Consider the following 23,143-nt stretch of genomic DNA (forward strand, 5'->3'; position numbering starts at 1 on the left):
TACTGCACCTAGATCTTCCCATCCTGTGTAAGAAATGTTAGAAAGCAGTGAATTTTAGGCATGTGTGTTCTCAAACAAGACTTGACCACAGTGGTCAGGGATGGACCAGACTGAAGCCAGGAGGCTAGAACTCCAACCGAGTTTCCTACATGTATGGTCCAAGCACTCAGACCGTCTTACTACTTTCCCACGTACGTTAGCAGGCAGCTGAATCAGAAGTGGAGTAGTCGTGGCTCAAACAAGTGCCCTGATGAGTTGTCAGCATTGCAGACGGCAGCTTAAAATGGTGCACCACAACACTGGCCTCTTTCTGTAAACTTTTTGAAGCACCCTTATATAAGTAAAATGCAGAATTTGTCTGCTTATGACTTAGCCCACTATCTCCAAGTTTCATGCATGTTGTAGCATGTATCAAACTCATCTTTCTAAAAGCAGACACACATTCCGTTTTGCAACATATACCTAGCAGCTCTCATTTTTCAGGGACTGCTGTATTGTTTCCCATAGTGACTGTGCCATTTTACCCTCCCACCAGCTGTGCACTGGTCCAGTGTCTCCACATCTTCACCAATGCCAGCTTTCTGACCGTCTTGACAGCAGCCATTCTCAGAAGTGTGAGGTGACAAATCATCTTTGAGCTTAGGAATGAGACGTCCTATGTAGAGTTGACAGAGCTTTTAGTGTTCTCTCCAGGTTCCACACTGGGCATTATGACCAAAGGGTCCAGGATTCAGATGGGAAGGCAGGGTGCAAGAGGCTGGGGTGGCCTTCTCACACTATTCAGCTCTGAGATGTTGCTGAAGGCAGTAGAGTGGGTTCATCCCCTTTCCACCCCATGTCTCCTCCACATGGACTGCTTGGGCTGTACCCTAGACGCTAGCTGTTTCAGAGTTTACCATAGCCTGTGAGATGCTGGAGGACAGGGATCCCGTCTTCTCTCTGTTCCCTCCTCCACCAACCCTTCCACTCCCCAGCATCCCTGATCCTTTGTGAGTGTTCAGTGAACAATTACTGTCTTCAGTTGAACTGATGTCTAGGAAACTAGCCTGTAATCCTTTCTCCTGACCTAAGTCATGCAGTGAGGACTGTTGTCGTTACTTCCCACCCTGATGCTCAACCGCCACTCGTTTCCTTGTGCTCGGAATGTTTTCTTACTGGTCTCCCATTTAACCATCTCTCACACAGCCTACCTACTGATGTCATGACAACTGTGTTCAAAGTGGGAGCCAGAACGGACAAAGGGTGGACATTCCTCTTAAGCAAGTACGTCTCTGTAGGCTCTGAAGCAGAGAAGAACAAAATCTTGGAGGCCCTTGCCAGTTCAGAGGATGTGCGGAAACTCTACTGGTAGGAAACCAATTGAGGGGTCCAGGGCCCCAGACAGAAACTCCAGGCAGTGGTGCTTTGGAGAGCTCTAGGCAACCAGGAGAATTACGAAAGTGTCTGGTGGGAAGGATGTGTAAGGTGAAGGCCATGGCTGAAAGGATAGTAGGGGACACCTGGTTCTCTGCCGCTGTGGGCTGTTTTTGCTGATGAGTCCTGCTGGTGTCTCAGAGATGTTCCCAGCACCTGCCAGTCCCACATTCTTCTAGACCCTGTGAGCAGCCTCTTACCTTTCAGAGCAGCCAGCCTCTGACCTCTGCAGATGGAGAGTCTGGGTCTGTAAGTTACACTGCGGGCAGAGGGTATTGTGGCAGTGCCGGTTAGCCACAACAGAAGATGGCTCAAGTCCTTGAGTTCCTGCCACCCACGTGAGAGTCCCAGATGGAGTTTGGCCTGGTTAGGATCCAGTTGTTGCAACCATCTGAGGCGTGAACTGGTGGATGAGAGTTATGTGATAATGCTCTCTGGCCTGCACCTCATTGTTCACTTTATGGATAAATAAATCACACACACACACACACACACACACGCACAAATTAGTAACATACTAGTAAGTTCCCAGTGTAACCAATGTAAAGGAGTCAAGCAGTATCCAAGAATTTGGATTCCAGCGTGGAAATACCTCCTGATTCTTCACTTCTGTTCTTATTTTCTCTGAACGTGTCAGACCTGGTGTGTTGAGCATCCCTAATCCAAAGAACTCAAAAATCGGAAGCATTTCCAGCCCCAAGAGTTCCAGAAAAGGGCTGTCAAGCTGCCTTATATGCTATACCACAGATTTCCACTGTGCCCAGTGTTGCACAACCTCCTTTTAGTGAACTGTGAGATCTGCCATGTCCCTTCATGAAGCCAACCTTGCCTTTTTGTGACTTGTAATACTGCACAGCATGGCACTCTCATGATCCATGTACCCAGCACATTTTGGCATGAAAGTCTATTTTTGAGAAGAATGTTCTATTACTAAGTACATAGGATGTTGTAGCATAGTAAGTGAAAACTGAGCTGGTTCAGATGCTAACCTTTGGTATTCATTAGCTACCTAACTAGAGGGCAGTTTCTTCAGTTGCAAAATGGAGTTAGGTCATCAATGCCTGCTTTCTAGCATTGCCATGCCAAAGATTTAGAACATGGTCTAGTACAATGCCAGCTGATAATATTAATAAATGCATGTACTTTAAAACAAATAATTTGAGAGGCACAGCATGCTCATCTCCTGGGCCACTCCGCCCACGACTGCAACAGCTGGGGCTGGACCAGCACACAAAGGCTGGGACACAGTGCATGTCTGCCATGTGCATGCCAAGGACCCAGCCACTTGACCATTCACTGCTGCCTGCCAGCATCTGCACTGTCAGGGAACGTGTCAGGCATGAGAGCCACACATGAAATCCAGCTCCTGCTGTGGGCCAATGTCTGCCCTCCCAGAGCCGATGCCTTACCTAGGAGGAGCCAGTTCTGAGATAGTATCTTCTTTGTCAGATCATGGAAACTGCTCTAGTTTGTTGGCATAACTTAATATTCCTGCTGAAAGCTGATAAGATGTTTACCAGGGGAAATAAAGTCTCCAGAATTATGATCAATTCTACCAAGATTTATTTCTAAAATGTCTTTATGTCGAAAGCTGTTGTTTGATAACATATATGAACACCTGTCTTGTTAAAAAGCGTTGCTTTCATTTCCAAAGCTGGCAGATCTTCATTCTATAGATCAGTCTTAGCCTACCCACACTTAATTTCCTTGAATTGCTCTATAACTCTCATCAGGAAACAATAATAATTTAGGTTCAGTCATCACTCTCTGTGAACAAATGTTTAGGAGGCTCAATCTGTTTCGCTCTTCAGGTTAATGAAAACTAGCCTTGATGGAGATATCATCCGAACACAAAAGCTGTCATTTATCATCCGAACAGTGGGCCGGCATTTCCCTGGACACCTGTTGGCATGGGATTTTGTCAAAGAGAACTGGAATAAGCTTGTACAGAAGTAAGTTTCTCAATGAATTGCTCATTTCCTAGTGTTGTATTGGTTCATAGGTGTTAGGATTTGCTGTGACAGATACTTCTGTGACAGCTTAATTGAAACATCCAAAAATGCCCATGATTGTCAGCACAGTCCCATCACATGAGTCGTGTGATGTTAGCATTCAGCTCAAGTTCTGATGCGCCTAGCCGTGGCTGCCTCAGCTCAATGTGACCACAGACCATTCTGGAGGCACTGTTTAGTTATGAGTGTTGAAAACACTTCCTTGTTTCCAAGGCATCGGTGACGAGCTCACACACACACAGCTAGATGGTTCTGGGCGTGTGATCGGATCTGTGAGATTTGGTGGAATGAGTAGTTTGTGTGGGCATCCCAAATGCGTCTTGCCTTCCTCTGCCCCTTTCTCCTTGCCCTGCCTGCTAACTCCCTGGGCTGCAGGTCCCAGGAGTGGGCTCTACCCTCTGGCAGTTCTGCCTGCCTGGAGCTGCCTCATTTCTCTTAATTTTTGTTTTTGTATTCTTCAGGTTCCATCTGGGCTCCTATACCATACAGAGTATTGTTGCAGGATCAACTCACCTGTTTTCAACCAAGGCCCATTTGTCTGAGGTGGGTAGTATAAAGTGCTTGGAGCCAGATTGGGTCACCATGTCCCCTAAGCTGCTTGGTTTGGGTGAGCTGGTGGCTTGCCCTGGGAATCCCTGCCCCATCTCTGTCAGCACTGTCCGTGTTAATGATTCTGCAGGGAAGGAAAATTCTGATCGTACTCCCAGCAATATAAATGACTTACGTGGGTATAAGGCTATTTTGAAGAATCCAATTCAAAGGTGAATTCATAGAGCCAAACCTAACTTCAGACTCTGTCTTATTTATTGTTACTTGGACAGATGTTTCCTGTTATTTATTTTATTTATTTGAAAGAAATACAAAGAAAGAATCTTCCATCAATGGTTCATTGTCCAAGCACTGCTACAGGCTGGGCTGGGCCAAAGCATAACCAGGATCCCAGATTGGCTCCCACGAGAGTGGCAGGAACCCATATGCTTGACTCGTCACTTGCTGCATCCCAAGGTTCTCATTAGCAGGAAGCTAGAATGAAGCCGGAAATCGAATCCAGGCACTTCAATTTGGGATGAAGGCATCCCAGGTGGAACCATACCTGCTGCACCAAACACCTCTCCCTTTCTCACTAAGATAGAAAAATTCATTCTTGGGCCCAGTGCAGTAGCCTAGCAGCTGAAGGCCTCACCTTGCATTCACCAGAATCCCATAAGGGTGCCAGGTCATAACTTGGAGGTCCTGCTTCCCATCCAGCTCCCTGCTTGTGGCCTAGGAAAGCAGTTGAGGGTAGCCCAAAGCCTTGGGAGCCTGCACTCATGTGGGAGATGCAGAGGAGGCCCCTAGCTCCTGGCTTTGGATCAGCTCAGCTCCGGCAGTTGTGGCCACCAGGTAAGTGAATCATTGGACAGAAGATGCTCCTCTGTCTCTCCTTCTCTGTATATCTGACTTTACAAAAAAATAAGTGTTTTTTTTTTTTAAAAACAAAGTTCATTCTTGTGGGAATAAAGAGAATTTCTAAAATTATTTCAGATGGCAGCATACTTAGTAAGTCACGCAAATCCTTGAGACAATAATCTGCTTTCTGCTGCTGCCCGATACCAGCCCAGCCATCACTAACATAAAGCTTACTTGGCAGCAAACCTCTTAAACTCCCTTCCACCACTTCTCTGTGGCCCTTACAGGTCCAGGCATTCTTTGAAAATCAGTCAGAGGCAACCTTCCGGCTTCGCTGTGTCCAAGAGGCTTTGGAGATCATCCAGTTGAACGTCCAGTGGATGGAGAAGAACCTGCAGGCTCTGCGGTGGTGGCTGTAGCATACGCAGCCTCCCCCTGCTTGGTCACCTGTTTGGAGAGCTTGGGATCTTGGTCTCTGCTGCTTTTGCAAAAGCGCCAGGGGAACCAGACCTGCCGCCAAGTCATTTGCACTGTTAGGAGTCGTAGTTAGCTCAGGGCCGGACTGTGTTTCTCATCTGTCTTTTCTAAAGTGTCTTTGGGCAGTGTGTACTTATTTATTACAAATGTGTGTTCACCTATACACCAACTGTCTACAAAAGCGACTAGTCGTTTTTCTACCTTGAAGATATGCGAATGGGAGGGGAACATCAGTTTGGAAATTCTGTTGCGTTTCTCAGTATCCGAAAGTATCTGGAAGGGTACTGACACAGCGAAACAAGGTCAAGTCTGCCATGCAGCCAGCGTCTGCAGCCCCTGGCTCCTCGGTCGTCTGTCACTTCTTACTGGTAGATGTGGCACTAAATGAGCTGCCGAGAGTGGTAACTGAGATGAGGAGGCCTGCAGCTGCCGAGAACCCATCTCAGGTGTGCAGATCTACTTTGACTTGGAGTTTCGGATCAATCTTTTGTTTTCTGAAGAAGTTTAATATCTCTAACTATTGCATTCTTTTCTGCACAATAGCCAGGTGCTACAGAATTTTTAAACTTTTGTTGTACTGAAAAGCTAAATAACAAGACCAAAAGGTTAAATTGTCCAAGTAGTTAGCACTGTTCCCTCCCTGCCCCCCAATCTTTTATAACATTATCACAGGAAATTGTTCCAAAATGAGCTGGCTTTAATTGTAATTATTTTTTTTTCCTGAACAGCAGTACTCCCCAAGTCCACCCCTCTCTCTCACTCCCCGCCATAGACACGCTCCGTGTTACTCATGAGTCTTTTCTACATGTGTGGCAAGACACTGGTCCTTTTCATACAATTTGCTGAAGTTGCCTTTTAAGTCCCTGACAATTTGCGCGCTCTCTCAATCACACCCGTTTGTGTGCATTTTCATTTTATATAACAAAGAAGCATATTAGGAGCATATTTTAAAGCAGGTTCTTTGAGAAATTGAAACTTTTTATTTGAAGTTCACCGTAGTACCTTAAAGAAAAAAGAGTACAGGAAAGGAGTATCTTGAATTCATGTTTAATGTGGTGGGCTTTGAATTTTTTTCCACTCTCAAAAATAGTACTTTACTTTAGTCAGGAAAAAAGTAGTTTTTCTGTTTTTTTGTGGCCAACTAACGTTAGAAAGAGTGGCCAAGGAAAAAAAGGGAAAAAACTGAGGGAAAATACCCAGATCTCTGGCGTTCTTACTCCTTGTGGAGAAATACTGTACTTGAATTTTTTGAGCTATGCAGACTTATACCTAGATTGTTGTGTTTCTTTAATTCTTAAAAGCTTTCTTTCTAACAGTTCTAGAGAACTCTGTGTGGTTTGGAAAGCAGCTTCTATGTATATAAGAAGGATAGCTGCCCGTTTGTGAGCACTTCACCACCCCGCTGGGAGAGGTCGCCTGTTTTTATTCAGCAGGTATGAAGTTAGAATTTGTGGGACTGTGTATAAAATTATATTTTATTTTATGAAGATATTTTTATATAGCAGAATTTAGCAAGGCTGACTAGCTAGAAGATAGTCTTCTGTTAACCCCAGTGTGTGTTTTCCTAAGTTGGTCTCCTCTGCGTGTCCATCTCTCATGACAGAAAACACCTGCTGGGAGTCACAGCACTGTCCACGCAGGTCCCATTGAGCGCGAGGTGACTGTGGGGCTTGACTCCTCATGCGCATGGGGAAGCGAGTGATCATTTCAGTCGCCCTCGAACATTGCTGCGTTTTTGTATTTTCAAAATGAGGGGAAAAAATAACTATCCTTTTGAAGGTTTTTTTGGTTGCCAGTTTTTTTACCACATTGTATAACTAAATTTCACTTTGATACAAAGTTTAAATTTTGCTACTTCTCAGAATCAGTGAAATAGGCTTCAGTTCTACCTGCCATTTTTGACATTGCTTCTGAAATGTGTGTGAACTCTGCATATGGCAAATCTTGCTTTGGTCTTCAATTGTCTGTGTCTTATGAATGCTTATGTGTGGCATGGACTAGGGGCATTACTATAAAAACCAGATCAAACCGTAGGCTAAAAAGAGGTGGCTCACCATCCATTGCTGTTGTCATACTCAAAGGCATGACATCTGATCCATAATGCATTTAGTTTTATTTGCAGCCTTGCCTCAATTACTTGCAATTTTGAAACACATCAGTTTTTCCCATAGGATTCCATTGTTTTTAATGTTATGCTAACCTATCTCTCTGGAACTAATTAGAACTAACCCTGAGTCTAAAATTAGTGTAATGGTGGTTTTCCAGGTCCCTCCCCCGCAACCACCCCAACTATGACATAGCTACTGTGTTTGTTTTAGGGGAGCATACAGATTGGTAACTCCATGAAGCACTTGTTGAACAGGTATCCTGTTCATTGCGGGAAGCAGCATGGATGACCAGTAGGAGAGACGGAATGGAAAACCTAGAGCTAGGGAAGGGAAATGTATGCTTTGGAGATCTGAGCACTTGCCAAAGTGGAAATAAAGTCCAGCTTGTTGTGATTGTGTGAAAGAGCTGTCCGTCTCCAGCAGTGTCCGCGCCCACCGTGTTTGCCTTCTTCCATCTTGTTTCCTTTCAGGCTGTTTCAGTGAAGCTCTGTTGCTTGTCATTGTTTCGGACTTGATGGGTTTTCTTACTTCCCAGGTCCCACTTAGGTGTAGCTTTCTTGGCCATCTGTATTTTCACTGTGTAGTTGTGAAGGATCGTGGGCAGAACATGTGGATGCAGCTTTGTCAGTGTTAACACCCCCACCATGTACCCCCAGAGCACCCTCTGAGTGAGGAACTCTGGTCCACAAAGAGCCTGTCATTGGTTTCGCTGCATGTGTCTGCTTGATCCGCAGCCGGACACTCACCTCATCCCTGCCCTCGCCATGGGCTCCCGGCAAGTTCTGTGCGTCCTGGTGTCACTGCCGCTGCTGTTTCGAGCCACATCGCACAGGCACGCGGGATCTGTCCCAGCAAGGAGGCCCTTGTGGCAGTGTTGCTCTTCCCGCCTCTGCCTCTGTGGGTTTTTGTTTGTTTGTTTTGGGAATTAACTTTTTTCAGAGAGGTCCCTGACTGGCCCCAGCTCCAGTTGGCAGGCATGCATTTTGCATTCTTTTGCTCTGCTTCTACCAAATGAAAAGCAGAGGTCCAAATGTTTGACCTTCTGCTGCTCCCTTGTCCTCACTGCCTGCGTGGGCACCAGCTGGCAGAATCATTGAGTGATTTCTCTAGGTGGTTTGGGGGGGCGGTGTATTTTTAGAATATGCATATGTGCTTTTTAAAATGTATTTTTATATTCTACATGTGAATGTGATGCAGCTGAGATGGTGGCCTAGGAAAAATCCCTGTCCTTCAGTGCCCATGTAGTCAATAGCCACAGAGTAGTGCTTGGTTGCTGTTCCAGAAGGAGAGCATGTCATCAGAGGGAGAGCAGGACATGTTCTTTTGAAAAGGTGTCCAGAGTTTTGCTGCTATTTTGTGAGTGTAATTCCTTTTCTTACTTGGGCATCCTTCTCACAGACCTGTAGACAGGCCACAGAGGTCCAAAAATGTGGTGACTGTCCCAACAGCCCATATCCTCCTTCCTACGGAAACAGCAGTATAGCCACCATTGCTGTTGTTTTGATGTAGCCCTGGCGCTGCGTGTGTGTGTGTGTGTGTGTGTGTGTGTCCTCCTTCCCAGGATATATAAATGGTATGTTGCTGTTTTCATGTTTCATTGTGTATCTGCTTCTTGCATAGGTGCATATATACCTAATGGATGTTGAGGTTCCAGATAGAACAGAACTCCTCTTTGCCTTCCCCTTCCTGCTCCCTTCCTGGTGGCTGATAGAGTGCTTTGGGGCAATGTGAGAGAGACTGGCATGTGGACCCAGTGTGTGTAACTATCCTTGCCCCCACATTGTGTTACTGACCTGTTTGCTGCTGTGGCCTTCCCTGGGCGTGGAAGTAGCTGATGAAAGCAATGTGGAGCTTGGCTATCTGGATGTCCTCTTGTCCCCATCCTGGGTTGCCTGTTGCACCCACACCATAGCAAATAGAGTAGTTGTCAGGGTAGAGTTCTCACGGGGAGGAAGAAGCTGGGGCAAGAGAGGCAAGGAAATGTGTTTACTGTATATATGTATATACTGTATATATATGTTTTTACTACCATAATGTATTAATTCATTGGGTGCCCATACTGTAAGGTACCCGATAAAATGTGTGGAATTGCGCATGTATAACAATCTCCTCTTTTCCCTTTCCCTTATTGCCTATGTGGGCAATATTTTTAGAGTAGTTTAGTTTTTTAAAGGTGTTTTTGCTGGGGGAGGGGGTGGGAGGAGTGGTTTCAGGCAAAGGGTGTGTACTTTTAAAATGTAAGTATTGTTTTTGCTATATTTCTGACAGTTCATTTCCTGCGTACATCTCATGGCTGTGTGAGGAACATGGAGGCCCCATTAGAGCAGGCACGTGTGTCCCCACATGTTGGGGTGCAGCTGGCTGGTTCTGGGGGGCTCACTGCACTGCAGCAGCGTTTCCTTGGCACAGAAGTAGTTGGACATTGGGTTCCCCAGGAAAGCGAACTTCTGGAGCCTAATCAGCCCCTCTCCTTCCCTTTCTATCCTTCTAGGCAATAATTGTAAAGTAGCTCTGATTTTTTTTTGAAGTTTTTAATGTGGGTGGGAAGGGGCAGGGCATAGGAACAATGTATATAAACTTTTTTTAAAGCAAGTGTACAGATTCTGTTACTATTGTATTACTTCATTTTGTACCCTGTCCTTCGCATGGACAGACAGGTACTTAATGAAACGTGGAGGTCCGGATGTATGAAAATCTCCTCTCTTCCCCTTCCCTTATTGCCTTGGTGGGCAATCACTGTAGAGTAGCTTAGGTTAGCTTTTGTACTCAACCCTCCCCCTGGATGGTGGGGACAGGTACTCTAAGAAGTGTATATAAGTGGTTTTTCTGTACTTCATTTTGTACTTAAACCTTTCTGTAATACTTAGGTACATAATGAAAATTGAGGTTCATTCTATGAAAAAAATCTCATCTCCCGTTCCCTTGTTGCCTGTCTGGGCAGTAGCTAATGAAGTAGCTGTTTGGGTTTAGGGTGGGGAGGTAAGGGAAAGCTGGGTTTGTGATTTTTTTTTCAGAGTATGTAAATGTGTGCTGGTTTGGCTTTCTTCAGCGCAGTGTTCCACTTGGACTGGGAGGTGTTGAGTGTGATGGGAGGCCCAGACGCAGGGCAGCCTGAGGACCTGGGCAGCCAGGGGCGAGTGCTGCCCTGTGCTTGGTGTTGTTTCGGCTTGGAGGCTTTTCATGGCTAATGGATTTGTTAGAGAAAAGGTCCAGTGTGATTCTTTTTTTAATGTGATTCTTTTTGTGTGTGTGTGTGTGTGTGTGTGTGTGTGTGTGTGTGTTTGCTTCCTTATGAGTTTAGTCTTTTGCTTGATTATTTAGGTACTGTGTGAAGTTGAGATTGAGTCTATGAAAAATCTCTCACGCTCCCCACCGCTTGTTGCCCAGTGGGCAGTGGAAGAGTAGGTGTTGGGGGTGTGTATATATGTACAGATCTGCTTGTTGTGTGTGCTGTTTCTGTGCGTAGACTCCTAATGAACACGGAGGTCCAGGCGTTCGATAATGCTCCTCTGCTGCTTTCCCCATGCCGCCGACACAGCAACCATTTTATAACTTGAGTTGGTTTATATAGGAGAGAGGGAGAGGGAGAGGAGGGAGGCCTTGGGGTGGGGAATGGTTAGGGAGAAAAGATAGCATTTATACTGTTTTCTGAATGCACATAAACATCTTCACATTGCTGGCTTTGTACCTGGTTCTTTGCAGGGCTGCACGGGTCCCTCAGGAAAACCAAGCATCCATGTATGGCTAATCCCAGCCTCCCCGTGCCCTTGCTGCCTGTGTAGGCAGTAGCAAGTAGGATAGTTGCATGTTCTTTGTTTCAGGGGAATTTATATGATTGGGTTTTTGCTATGGACATAGGCTTCATGAGCAGGAGTATGCTTTTATTTCCTATTTGCTTTTATATGTAGTCTTTTGCATGAATGTGTGGGACCGAATGAAAAGTGAGTTATTTAACGTGACAAATCATTTCCTCCTTAGCAGTTGCTGTTTTGTCATTATTTGGTATTTTTCTCTAGGATATTTGCCTTGAAATATATACCCATGCAAACATAACTTGCTTCTTTTCTTCTTCCATTGTTTGTTTTTTGACGCACAGTGCCTTGCAGGCTCAGAGTGCACCCAACAAAATTAAAAGTGCCTTAACTCCCTGCCATCAGGCATGTAAGTGAGGCAGTGCACTGAGCTGAGGCATGACCCGAGGTGGGCAGCAGGAGAGATGGGAGCAGACCTGAGGACCTGAGGCAGGGAAGATGACTAAATCCCACATCTTTATGGACCCCACAGAATGAGGCTGTGGAAAGGGACTGACTCCTGCTTTGCAGATTCTAAAAAGGCAACAGGACAGGATGGAACAAGAGTGCATACACCTTCATTGCTGATGACTTTAGGTAGCTGGTAGAACTTGGAAACTTCTAAGAGGAGCATGTTTGTGAGGCCTGGGATTTTGACTCTGCAAGTCTGCTTTGGTGACATGTTCTTGTGGAACCTGGTGGAAATGATTCTCCTTCTGGGACGGCACCATTTCTGTCATTGCTATGGTTCCCGTGAAGGACAGTGTGCACCCGGAACCAAAGCCAGCAGGAATTTGGGGACAGACCCTTTCTGCTTCTACACATGGCAGTACTGGCTTATGCCCTTGATGGCCGCAGTGACCAGGGCTGAGCCAGGCCAAAGTTGGGAGCCAGAAATTTCATCTGGGCCTCCCACAACGTTACCATAGCCCATGCACTTGGACCATCTTAGCAGGAAGCTAGGTCGGAAGTAGAGCAGCTAGGCATCCACATGGAGTGCCAGCATTGCCGGTGGCAGCATCCCCCATCATGCTCCAGTGATGGCGCTACCCAGAGCTCTGTTGTGTGGCTGCCCCTCTCTCTTCAACTCTCTTTGAACCGTCCTGGTCTTTCCTTTTTGTCTGTTACATGTTACCTTCAATTGCACTCAACAGTAGGAGCCAGAGCTGCCTCGTTAGCCTGTGTCTGTGCATTTCCTGCATCCAGAACCATATGTTCGCTTTCTGCATTCTTGTCTCCTATTTCACATGGTCTCACCATCCACCTCATGGTGAAATGTTCCAACTACACATTTGTGTTCATCAAAGAAAATGCATGTGTGCATTGCCCCCCTCCCGCCTTGTAAGCATCGTAGTGTCATATGTGTGTGTACATTTCTAAGGCTGCTGTTCCGTACTGAAGATTTGCCATATTACTACTTTAGAAGTAGCAAGTGACAGGACTTAGGGAATATTTGCCAATAGATATCACCTACTGTATGAAACTCTTAGGTTCTTACATTGGATTAGCCTGCATTCTTGGCTGTCACACCTGCTGCTGTGGAAAAACTTATCAATTACACATTCAGCTTAGATCATAAATAGTTGAGGAAGGGACACCTCTTTGGAGTTAAGTCATGGCAGTTGTTAGATTCCTGAACGGTTACCAATACTGTGGTCTAGTTCAATGCAGTGCTCCAGAAGCTGGCCCCATGTGGGCCGTGGGTACCATGACACTTGTCCATCCACATACACATGAAATGAGAACTACACCATAACAGGAGCATCCGCATTCATCAGCAAACTCTTGACCAGCCTTCGACCCACACCTGTCATGATGAAAGCTACTGCCCCAAGTTGCCGTGAGGAACACTTTCAGGTGTTGGGGAAACTGACAAAGGCAATACATTTTTGTGTCTCAACACCTTCAATTCAAGAGGTCAGTTCCTTGAGTTTGAGCTTGTGGGTGGAAGCCTAGGTTTGTATCATATTCTGTCTTTTGTGGAGGATTTTGAAAATAGTATGTATATATAATATTGTATGTGCAAATTGTGTTGTTTCACTTGTAAAGGGGAAAAGCTTATTTTTCTCTGTACAACTTGTTTTGCATATGACCAGCACTGACTGAAAGGCATGTGTAACTGCAGACACTGTTGCTTTGGTGGGGGGGGTGGAGGTAGGGGAAGAAATGAAAATAAAAGTATTTAAATACAAGCATGGTGTGGACTCTGGATTAAAATAAAAACCTGGATAGAGCAACATTCGTTCTTGGCTGGTGAACTGGACCAAGACAGCTCTTAGGTAACTATCTTCCAGGGTTGGCTTCTCTGGCCTCACACTTTTTGGACTGGGTAACTCTTTGTTGTGGGGAAGATTGATTGATTTTAAAAACATTGTGTCAGGGATCTTCCATCTGCTGATTCACTCCCCAAATGCCTGCAATGGCTGGGGCCGAGCCAGGCCAAAGCCAAAAACCCAGCACTCCAGTTTCCCACGTGGGTGGCAGGGACCCAAGTACTTCCCAGGCACATTAGAAGGAAGCTGGATGGGAATCAGAGCAGCTAGAGCTCCAACTAGCACTGCAGGTGGGGATGCTGGCGACCCAAACAGCAGCTTAGTCCAGTGAACCAAAATGCTCACTGATAGCAATAGCATCCTCCTCAAAAATGGCTCTCCCAGATAGTGCTAAATGCTCCCTGAGGGGGAGGCTAGAACTCAGAGAATTTGTTGGCCAGGGACTAAGAAGCAGATACAGGGGCTCCATCCAGGACAGTTGTTTGCTCTTTAGATTAAGCAGTCCTTAGGTCACCCAAAGGGCCGATGGAGAAGTACTAAGATAGTATGAGTCAATGAGACCAAGGAATTGGTCTTTTTTTTTTTTTTTTTGCAGCAATTAGGAGAAATTAAAGTTAGGCAAACCCCAAATCCTAAATCCACTGACACGGAAGTAGCAGAATAGCAGGTATTTGTTTTATAAAGCACAGAGCAAAGTATACAGATAAGTATCGCTAAATTTGCAGCTCTTCGAGGGATCAAGGGAAAGAAGCATAAGAGAGTGGAGCTGGGCTTGAGAAGTGTGTGTTCAGCTTGCTTCTGGTTGGTGTCGAGTACTGCTGACCCTGCTCTGAGTGGCCTCAGCTCGGATAATGGCCATCATGTTCTTGTCATTTCAATGAAGCCCAAGTAGGCCCTACTACATGCAGGTGACTTTTTGATCAGTGCTTACCTGATAAAAAAAAATCCCTTGGAACAAGAGCAAACATTAAAATGGGGTGTTTTGTTTTGTGTTTTAGAATTTTTCATTATTCTGTGACAAATGCTTGTCCCTGCAATTTTTAATTTGAGCAAAAATAATTGTAATATTACAATCATTGCACAATAGCAATTACCTGAAGTTAAAATACTTGCAGGGACTTGGTGTGTAGACTGCTCAGTCAGGACTGAAATTGTTGTCTGGCTCTGTTGTTTTGTACTTAGGGTTGTTGTTAATTCTCGCCAACCCCCGGTTTCTCCATTTAGAAAACCTGGATGCCCCCCACCTGCCTGCCTTGCAAGGTTGTTAGCATTCAGTGCACAGCCTTCCAAGTTGTCTAGCTCTGGGCCTGGCACAGGCATAGTAGATTTCACCTGTGGTTGTTAAATCTATCCACTGCTTTCTGAGGTTTAGGCATGCTACTAGCTTCAGTTCTAGAGGGGAAGGAGTTCTTAAACTTGAATGACTCCATATCACTAGCTGATAAATAAATTATAGAGGTAATTTAAAAAAATATATATATACATATATGTTTACTTTGAAAGGCAGAGTTACAGAGAAAGGAGAGACAAAGAGAAAGATCTATCCATTGGTTCAATCCCCCAAATGACCACACCAGCCAGAGATTAATGGATCCAGACATGCACACACATACACCCACGCGCACACAGACACACGTGCGTGCATGCACAGGTGCTCCTGCACACAGGCTTTGCTAATACCTCCCTCCTGTTGCTGGGAGTTTCCGTAAACTTGAGATCTCCATCCCCGTGGTGGCATTGAGCTTGCGCAGGCCTATCCAGGTGAGCATGGCCAGGCACATCAGGAGTTAGTTGTCAGCAACCATCCCCGCCATCTAGGGTGGCCTTTTGCTCACTGGGAGTCAGCCCTTCCAGCAAGCAGCTTACCAAGAGTTTGTTTCAAAGAAGCACTTTGCTCAAGAAAGGAAATCAGCCTCTCTAGCTCAGCAACAGACTTTTCTGCCTAAATTTATCTTTCCAGGCTAAGGACAAATTTGGTTCCTAACGGCCTAGCACCTCCTGACTCTAGATGAGAGAAAGCCCCCCCCCCCCCCCACACACACACACAACTGATGGAGGAGGGGAGCAACCAGACTTAAAATGTGTTCCTGGAGGATGCGTTCAGAACACACTGGGTGGGTCTGTGTGCCGAGCACCAGGCCCTTGCATGCTGTGTACCGTGAGTCAGGCAATGCCACCTGGGCTTTATAACCCTGCCTGCTATGGGCAGGAGGTGGGTGAGAGCACAGGGGTGACCAGGAACACAAGGGGAGGGTGTCGCTGTGGGAGGTTTGGCCTCAGGAGGCTGCTAGAACTGGCGCCTGCCACCATCAGAGACTGCACAACCAGCTGGGATGTGGAGGGCTTGGGGATGCGCATGCCCAGGCAGAGCTCCCCAAAACAGCTGCAGAAGCATCCCAGTGGGCATCCATTGCTGCCGACACACAGGAATGCCTCCCAAGCTTGTTTCCAAGTGAGCTGGCTGATTGAAGCAGCTTGGCCCACCTGCCCTAGGAGAGGCTTCCTTGTTCTCCACCGAGGCAAGAGTTGGGCAGGGAGAGTTTCAAGACAGACTGACTAGTCAGGCTGGGCGTCTTGGCTTCCCCCAAGTTCAATGAGCTGACAGCCTGCAGTGCAAAGCCCCACAGTCAAATCTCAGGGTCTAATCAATTAGGCGCGGCACGCAGGAACCGCGCTGTCTGCTCAGCCCCTAGATGACAGGTGCCCGCCCCAGCCTCAGTAATCAGAGCAGGAATTCCGCTCTTTGACCTCCCCGAGGTTCCTGCTTTAAATTAAGAGCAGCCAGCTGGAGTCTCTCCGGATGTGCTGTGCAGCCAAGGGGGCAGACTCTGCTGGCTGCTGTCCTTGCCCAACGCTCAGCAGGACAGACTGGGAACAGCTGAAAGCTCTGTCCAGAGATGGCTTGGCATCCACACCACCATTGTGGAAGGAACCCCAGAGCTATCCCAGAAACCAGTAGAAATTCGGGTGACAAGAGAGAACCCCTGGAAGTAGGTTCGTGGTTTAAACAAAAAAAAGGCACCAAAGAGGTCCCAGCGCAATAACAATTACCCACTGCTTCCCAGACTTGGCACTGGGAGGAGGCTGGAATCAGGGACAAGGCCCGGGCACTTGGCCGAATGGGGTGTAGGCATTGTAAGCAACAGCCTAACTGCTCTGCCAACACCTGCCTGGTCTTGACAGCACCCAGGTTGAGGAGGAGTAAGGCCTGCAGACTGTGGCCACCCCCTGGACCAGATGCTTCATTTTGTTGAGATGTGTTAACAGATATGTCCTTCATGAAGCCACTGAGATGATGACAAATGGTCCCCCATTCCCCCAGCACAAAATGCCTGAGCATCTGTTTTCTAAGAAATCTCAGCATTTTTTTTCCATAGGTAAAAATATCAGCTAAGTGTGGAGGGCACCACACCTGCTGGGCCCATGATGGTAAAACATTTGCACACAGCATTGCATCCCTGTCTTGTTGGGCACGCTTACTTCTGTGCAGTGAATCAGTCCCCAACATCTCTCTCTCTGCAGCCCACATGGCCACAGGATGTGCCCTGTCATGATATGTTGAAGTGCAAAAGTTTATGAGAGTTATAAGGTCGTGTGGAAGGAGGCATTTGTCCTCCCTCGGGTCCGGGGAGCACAGTCAATGCCTTTATCAAGGCTGATCCAGCCCCCACCTCCTGAGTCAGCCATGTCCAGGTAATCTGAGCTCCCTGTGGCAGCTGGGCCAGCCACACAGCAGCCAGACGAGGCTCCTCCGCACAAGGACCTGGCAGGGTCCCCATTTTGAAGGCCCACCACACCTTCTGCCTGGGGCCCTCAGCTGCCTGGGAGGAGTCTTTTGAAATGCCAGGGCAGCCTGCAGGATACTGAACATCAGCTGGAACCCATTACGGTTGCCAATTTTTGCCCAGTGGACCAAAGTGCCTTTACAGGGGCAGGGCCAAGGACTTGGCTCACACTTGGCTGTGTTTGTGCAGGGTCACTGAAGGGTACTGGAGGTGAAGGAGAGGGGCCTTCCCTGCAGGGTCCTGGTTCATGCTGAAACAATCAGCCTGTGGCAGTCATTAGGTGCTGCCTGATGGTCAGCTTAACAGCAGCTCAGCATGTCCAGGAGTGGTGGCTGCAGTATGCAGAGGCCATCTGCACCATTTTCCATAAGGGAAAATGCCCTAACCCACAGGGAAGAGAATGAGCGCTGTGATGTGGTTTTGTGATTTTTAATATGAATACCACCCCTGTGTATGATCTGCGCTCAAGGGGAAAAAAAATCCTTCACACTTACTTTGAAGGGCATTTGATTTTGATGTTTTTTCCATTCCTTGATTTCAAAAGGCACCCATTACTGTTACAGAATCACCTTTAAACCAAGAGTCTATTTAAATGCCAACATTGGCCTTTGCTGTAACAGTAGCAAATGCCATTGGTGCACAAGTTAACTGAGTTAACTGTAGTAAGATAGCTATGGCAAAGGCCTAGGTGTGGGACAGCAGATCTTCTACAGAGACTGAATGAGGAGCAGGAAGCTGACAGAGCTGGAGTTTCACCTCCCACCTCTGCCACACTGCTTTGCCTTGCTGCATGGCAACTCCCTAGCCAGAAACCATAGCTCTCAACCCAGCTCCAGCGCCTCTCTCACCACCTGGGGCGTTTCCTAATTGCCAGTGAGGGAGAAGATGCACCAATTGGCAAACTTTTTTTTTCCAAGTGAATATTTTTTTTTGCTGTTGTGAATTTTTTTAAGTTATCTATTTTAATTTGAAAAGTAGTTAGAAAGAGAAACGGGGAGAGACAGAGATCTTCTGTCTGCTGGTTCACTTCCCAAATTAACTAATCACCAGAGCTGAACAGATCCGAAGCAAGAAGCCAGGAGCTTCCCAAGTCTCCCAAGCACTTGGGCCATGCTCTGTTGCCCTCCCAGGTCACTAGCAGGGAGGCAGATCTAACGTGGAGCATCCACCATCCCTGACAGCTCTGACCCCCTGGGTACAAATGGGGCAGCAGCACCTGCACTGGGGACTGCTCTGACAATTTTGCTGACTCTGTGTGTGTCTTCTGCCCCGTTGTGGTTCAGCAAAATCCAACTTCTTGTCCTGGAACTTCCTCACACCCTTTAGGATCAAGGTTAGTTTATTCAGTGAGAGGTCTGTTGATGCCAACGATCCCGAGAGACAGCTCAGTGAGCACCCTAAGAAAGAACCTGAAGTGAACAGCACACAGGAGCAGGCGTGGGCCAATGTGTGCGGGCAAGCTGTCTCATTCTGCTTGTAGGAAGGACTGCCAGACACAGGTGGCCACAAGGAGCAGACAGCAGTGACTGCTGGTTAGACACTAACCTGCAAATTCTTCAGAGAAAACTTGGGAGAGAACAAAGGCAATAAGGATTTCGAGCTAAATTCCTTTATGAGATTTGGTGAATTTGGGACCCTATGATTTAAGGACTCCTTGTGAGTTGTCCGGTGCACCTTCGTTTCATTTCCAGCCCCTTTACTGAAATCTGACTCAGAAATGGCACACCGGACGGGGCGGGAAAGCTGCCTGCGGGACTGAGTTTCCAAGAGGTTGTCCGTCTGGCTCGCTGCATCCTTGGGGAGCTTGTCTGTGGGACTCTGCTGCTGCTAGTTTAGTGAATTGAGGATGCCGAAAAATATAAATAAGTAACACATTTTTCTTCAGAAAAACAGGCCAGGTGGGCTTGCCATTTGTATGCTAAAATATGACCAGTGTTTTAAAACAATGTCCCAGACTGCTTATTAATTTAAACAATGGATTCATTACCAAATTCTGGCTTCAACTGAGGTGAGAGAAGGAGCTTAAACATGTCCTTAATGAAAAATGCGAGCTTCGGGAATAGCAAACACCTACTGTACTGTGGGAGTGAGTGAAAGACACAGAAATGGCTCTGCAGCGGGACCATAGGAAGGGCGCTGGGAGGGGAGGTGATGGCCTGTCACAATCACACTACGGCAGGAGAAGACCACCTGCAAGAAAAAGAAGTTTTTACCCATGGCTCCTTCCCAGTGTTCTCCATTAGCTTTGTAAACTAAAACATACATTATGCCACTGCTGTCATACAAGACACAACAGTGAATATATACTCCCCCAGGCATGCTGCAAACACGATTTAGGAGGTACCCTTTCCATGGTAACCTTATTTATGATCAAAATCCTGTTTCTTTGCTGGGAAATCACTTCCCTATACTCCCAGACCGCAGAACATCGCAGAACCTAACAGGTGCAAGGCCCCTAACTCGGTTTCCCCTGCTCTGTATGTCAAGTGCTCTCCTTTTAGACACAGTCTGTTTGAAGATTTTGTTTTTGTGAGATTTTTCCAGAATGAATTTAAAAGTAGAAGCCATGAAACTTAGCAACCTTACGCGACTTAGTTCATCCTCTCTGTTTCTGTCTGGGAACATAACAAGAAACTTTGCTAACTTTCAGTTCATTGAGTAACCTAATTGCAAAAGGTTTTCAAGTTGAGCTGAATTCCCAGGTAACCGCTACTTTATCCACTTTTCTGTTCCCTGCAGTAATTTGTGTGTGTGTGTGTGTGTGTGTGTGTGTGTGTGTGGCAGTAAAGGTTTTGATTCAGCCCAAAATGGACTTCATCCCACAGTTTGCTTTGAGGATTCATTCATGTCCCTTCAGGGGAGCGCAATTAGGAATGAGCCCTCCAACCAGACTGAGCGAGAAAACTGGGAGGTCGGGAAGGGAGATGGCAGATCCAATCGTGTTGGCCAGTCCTGCTGTTTGCACACAGCAGCCACCCTCCCTGGCTTTCTTCCCTTCTACTCTAAGCTAGCAAGACCATCCCCAGATTCATGGCCAGGGAAAACCGAATTTAAAATGGAGAAGAAGCAGATGTGTGAGGCTGACAGTTGGTTTTGACGCCCGCCCACGGAGAAGGAGAAGGGGAAGAAGTTTATTGTTTCAGTTGATACCTGGGTTTTGGTGATATACTGTTTGTTGCTGTTATTTTTTAAGGCACTGTAGTTGCTTTGTTTTGAAAAACACCCATGAGGGAAGCCTTTCTTTCCCTTTTGAATGACTCCACGTCTTAGCTCCCCCCCCCCCGGGGGGGAACAGCAATGCTCTATGTCAGTCTCTTTTCTGGGGACTTGTCCAGTCATCCCCAAGGACTGAATACTGTTTCCACACCAGGGGCTTCAGGGCACCTCCTTTACGACCCCAGTGTGTATGATTGAAAAGCCACGCTGGGGCAATGTGTCTGGACTTTGCGGCCATGCTGTGGAGTGCGACATGCCTATCACATCCATGCATCCCACTGGGATTTCTGTCCCCATCTCTTGCTTTGCTTCAGGGTTCTCAACAAGATTCCCAAGTCAGATCATCTCTGGCTCTTCTCTCACAAATAGTCCTTTGACATTTGTTTCTGAAAATATATTTATTATTTTCATTGGAAAAACAGATTTACAGAGACACAGAAAAATCTTCCATTTGCTGGTTCATTCCCCAAATGGATGCAATGGTCAGAGCTGAGCTGATCCAAAGCCAGGAGCTTCTTCCAGGTCTTTCACATGGGTGCAAGGTCCCAAGGCTTTGGGCCATCCTCTGCTACTTTGTCAGGCCACAAACAAGGAGCTGGTTGGGAAGCGGAGCAGTCAGGACACAAATCAGAGCCCAAATGGGATGCTGGCACTTGCAGAGGGGAGGATTGGCCAGTTGAGCCACCATGCCAGCCCCACAAGTAGTCCTTTCAAGGCCACATTAGAGGCCATAGGGTTTGTGTGTACCTGGGCCACCAATGATGTAAGTCTGGCACCTTGATTTTCAAGCCAGGTTCTTGCCTCTCACAGGCATAAGAATTCTTTTTTAAAATAATTAATCCATGAGTTAATTTGAAAGGAAGGATTATGGTGAGCCGTATTCCATCCACTGACAGCAATGTCTAGAATTGGGCCAGGTTGAAACCATGAGCCTGGAAACTTGTCTGGGTCTCCCATCTGGGTGGCGGGGAACCAAGTGTGTGGTTGGTTCTGCTGCCTTCCAAGGTGCATTAGCAGGGAGCTGGATCAGAAATGGAGCAGCGGGGACTTGAAATGGCACTCAGTGCTATGTGATTTCAACATCGCAGCCAGTGACTTAGTCCACTGTGTCGCAATGCTGGTCCCAGATACAAGAATTCTATGCTAAGGCAAATATAAGGACACAAATTGATTGCAGTATTTATCTAAGAGTGAAACCATAAATTCATGATGAGTATGTGACAGATTTGCTTGAAGAGAAGGGAAAAGAGTCCTAAATACTACCACCAGTATTGGGCAGTTCCAAGAGAGGGCTCTCCCCCTCCCCAGCTCCTGTGATGAGGAAAGGGGTGATGTCGTAGGAGACTTGAAGCTAGCTGGGAATTCTATGTCACCTCCCCGTGGAGATGTGATATTTACATGGCCATCATGATGCTCCTCACTTCCCACCCATTTCCTTGGGGCGGGGGTGCATCTGGGAGCATGGGAGTTTTAAACTGTCAGGTCAAGAAACAGCGTTACATTGCAGATGCAAGGATTCTGGCTCACTTAGGCCTAACCTGTTACCCACCTGTTTATATCACCTCAGAAAGAAATAGTAAGTGGAGCTGACATCGCTTGAGGACTCATGACTACCATCCATCCACTGCTGGGAATCACACCCTGTCTATGATGGCCAAATCCCCCAGGACACTCATGGACAGTGAGGTTACTGTCACTTTTCCTAGGACATTCCTTCTAGCCTGACCCTTCTAGAATCACCCTGAACTGCCCACAGCCTGCCCTGCATCCTTCAGGGCTGCTGGTTTTCCACATGACTGAGCTTTACCTGCCCTTTAGGGCCGGAGCTCCCCAAAACACACCTGCTGTGCTGGGCTGAGCAAGATCTGTCCATAAATGGTAGCAGGTGTGGGTGGCTGCTGACCTATGCTGGCTCCTTCTTGGTCCTCTAATGCTCCCATCCCCAGCTGAGAGGGAAGCAAAGACTTATGAGAAAAGTTTAATAAACTCCCCTGCCAGGCCGCAACTCCTGCTGGTGAGTGGGGTCCTGGGGGTGGGCCAGGCCAGGCTAGGCCACCCACCACTCCAGCTGGCAAGTGTCAGGACGAGGTCTGAGTCATGCCAGGCTGGACCAAGTACTCGCAGTAAGCACTAAGTCTGGGGCTGGGAACGGGCCTCATAGGGGAACTGTGGATACTCCCTGCTAGGCTGAAGCTCCTGCTAGTGAACATGAGAAACAGGGCTGGGATGGAGCGAGCTGGACAAGGTGGCAGCATCCACTGGCACATGTGTGGGCTGGGTCTGGGGGTGGTTGGATTGAGCTAAGCTTCAGCACCCATGGGTACACACTATGGCCAAATGGGATGCAGGACAGACTGGGCTAAGCTGCAGCACATGCTGGCACATGCAAAGACCGATGCTAGGGGTGGGCCTGGTAAGATTATTGGGGGTCACCCCCACTAGACTATGGCACCTGCTGGTGTGCATTGGGACAGGGCCTGTGACAGGCTGGGCTGGTCTAAGTTGTAGCATTCATCAGTGTGCGAGATGTGGAACTGGGGTCACAACTGACCGGGCAACTGCATCCACCAGTATTTGTGTTGGCTGGTGGGGGTGATGGACTGAACCTGACCCTGCACTAGTTGATGCACATAAGAGTCAAGTCTGAGGTCATCCCAGGCAGGATTTTGGGGGGGACTC

General features: G+C 47.2%; 1 protein-coding gene across 3 annotated transcripts in view; it reads left to right on the plus strand.

Moving 5' to 3' along the window:
• Positions 1-16,791, plus strand: part of LNPEP (leucyl and cystinyl aminopeptidase) — an 86,934-nt gene extending 70,143 nt beyond the window's left edge. For 2 of the 3 annotated variants that reach the window (XM_058656363.1, XM_004586189.4), the window contains exons 15-18: positions 1,186-1,347; positions 3,225-3,365; positions 3,887-3,968; positions 5,102-6,066. In XM_058656363.1, coding sequence (XP_058512346.1) covers positions 1,186-1,347; positions 3,225-3,365; positions 3,887-3,968; positions 5,102-5,233 — 517 coding nt within the window. In that variant the 3' untranslated portion in view covers positions 5,234-6,066. Of the gene's footprint in view, positions 1-1,185; positions 1,348-3,224; positions 3,366-3,886; positions 3,969-5,101; positions 6,067-16,646 lie in introns of those variants that run through there. The other variant, XM_058656364.1, reaches the window with a different exon arrangement.
• Positions 16,792-23,143: the final 6,352 nt, after the last annotated feature.

Source organism: Ochotona princeps, chromosome 28 (assembly GCF_030435755.1).
Source record: "Ochotona princeps isolate mOchPri1 chromosome 28, mOchPri1.hap1, whole genome shotgun sequence".
NCBI lineage: Eukaryota > Metazoa > Chordata > Mammalia > Lagomorpha > Ochotonidae > Ochotona > Ochotona princeps.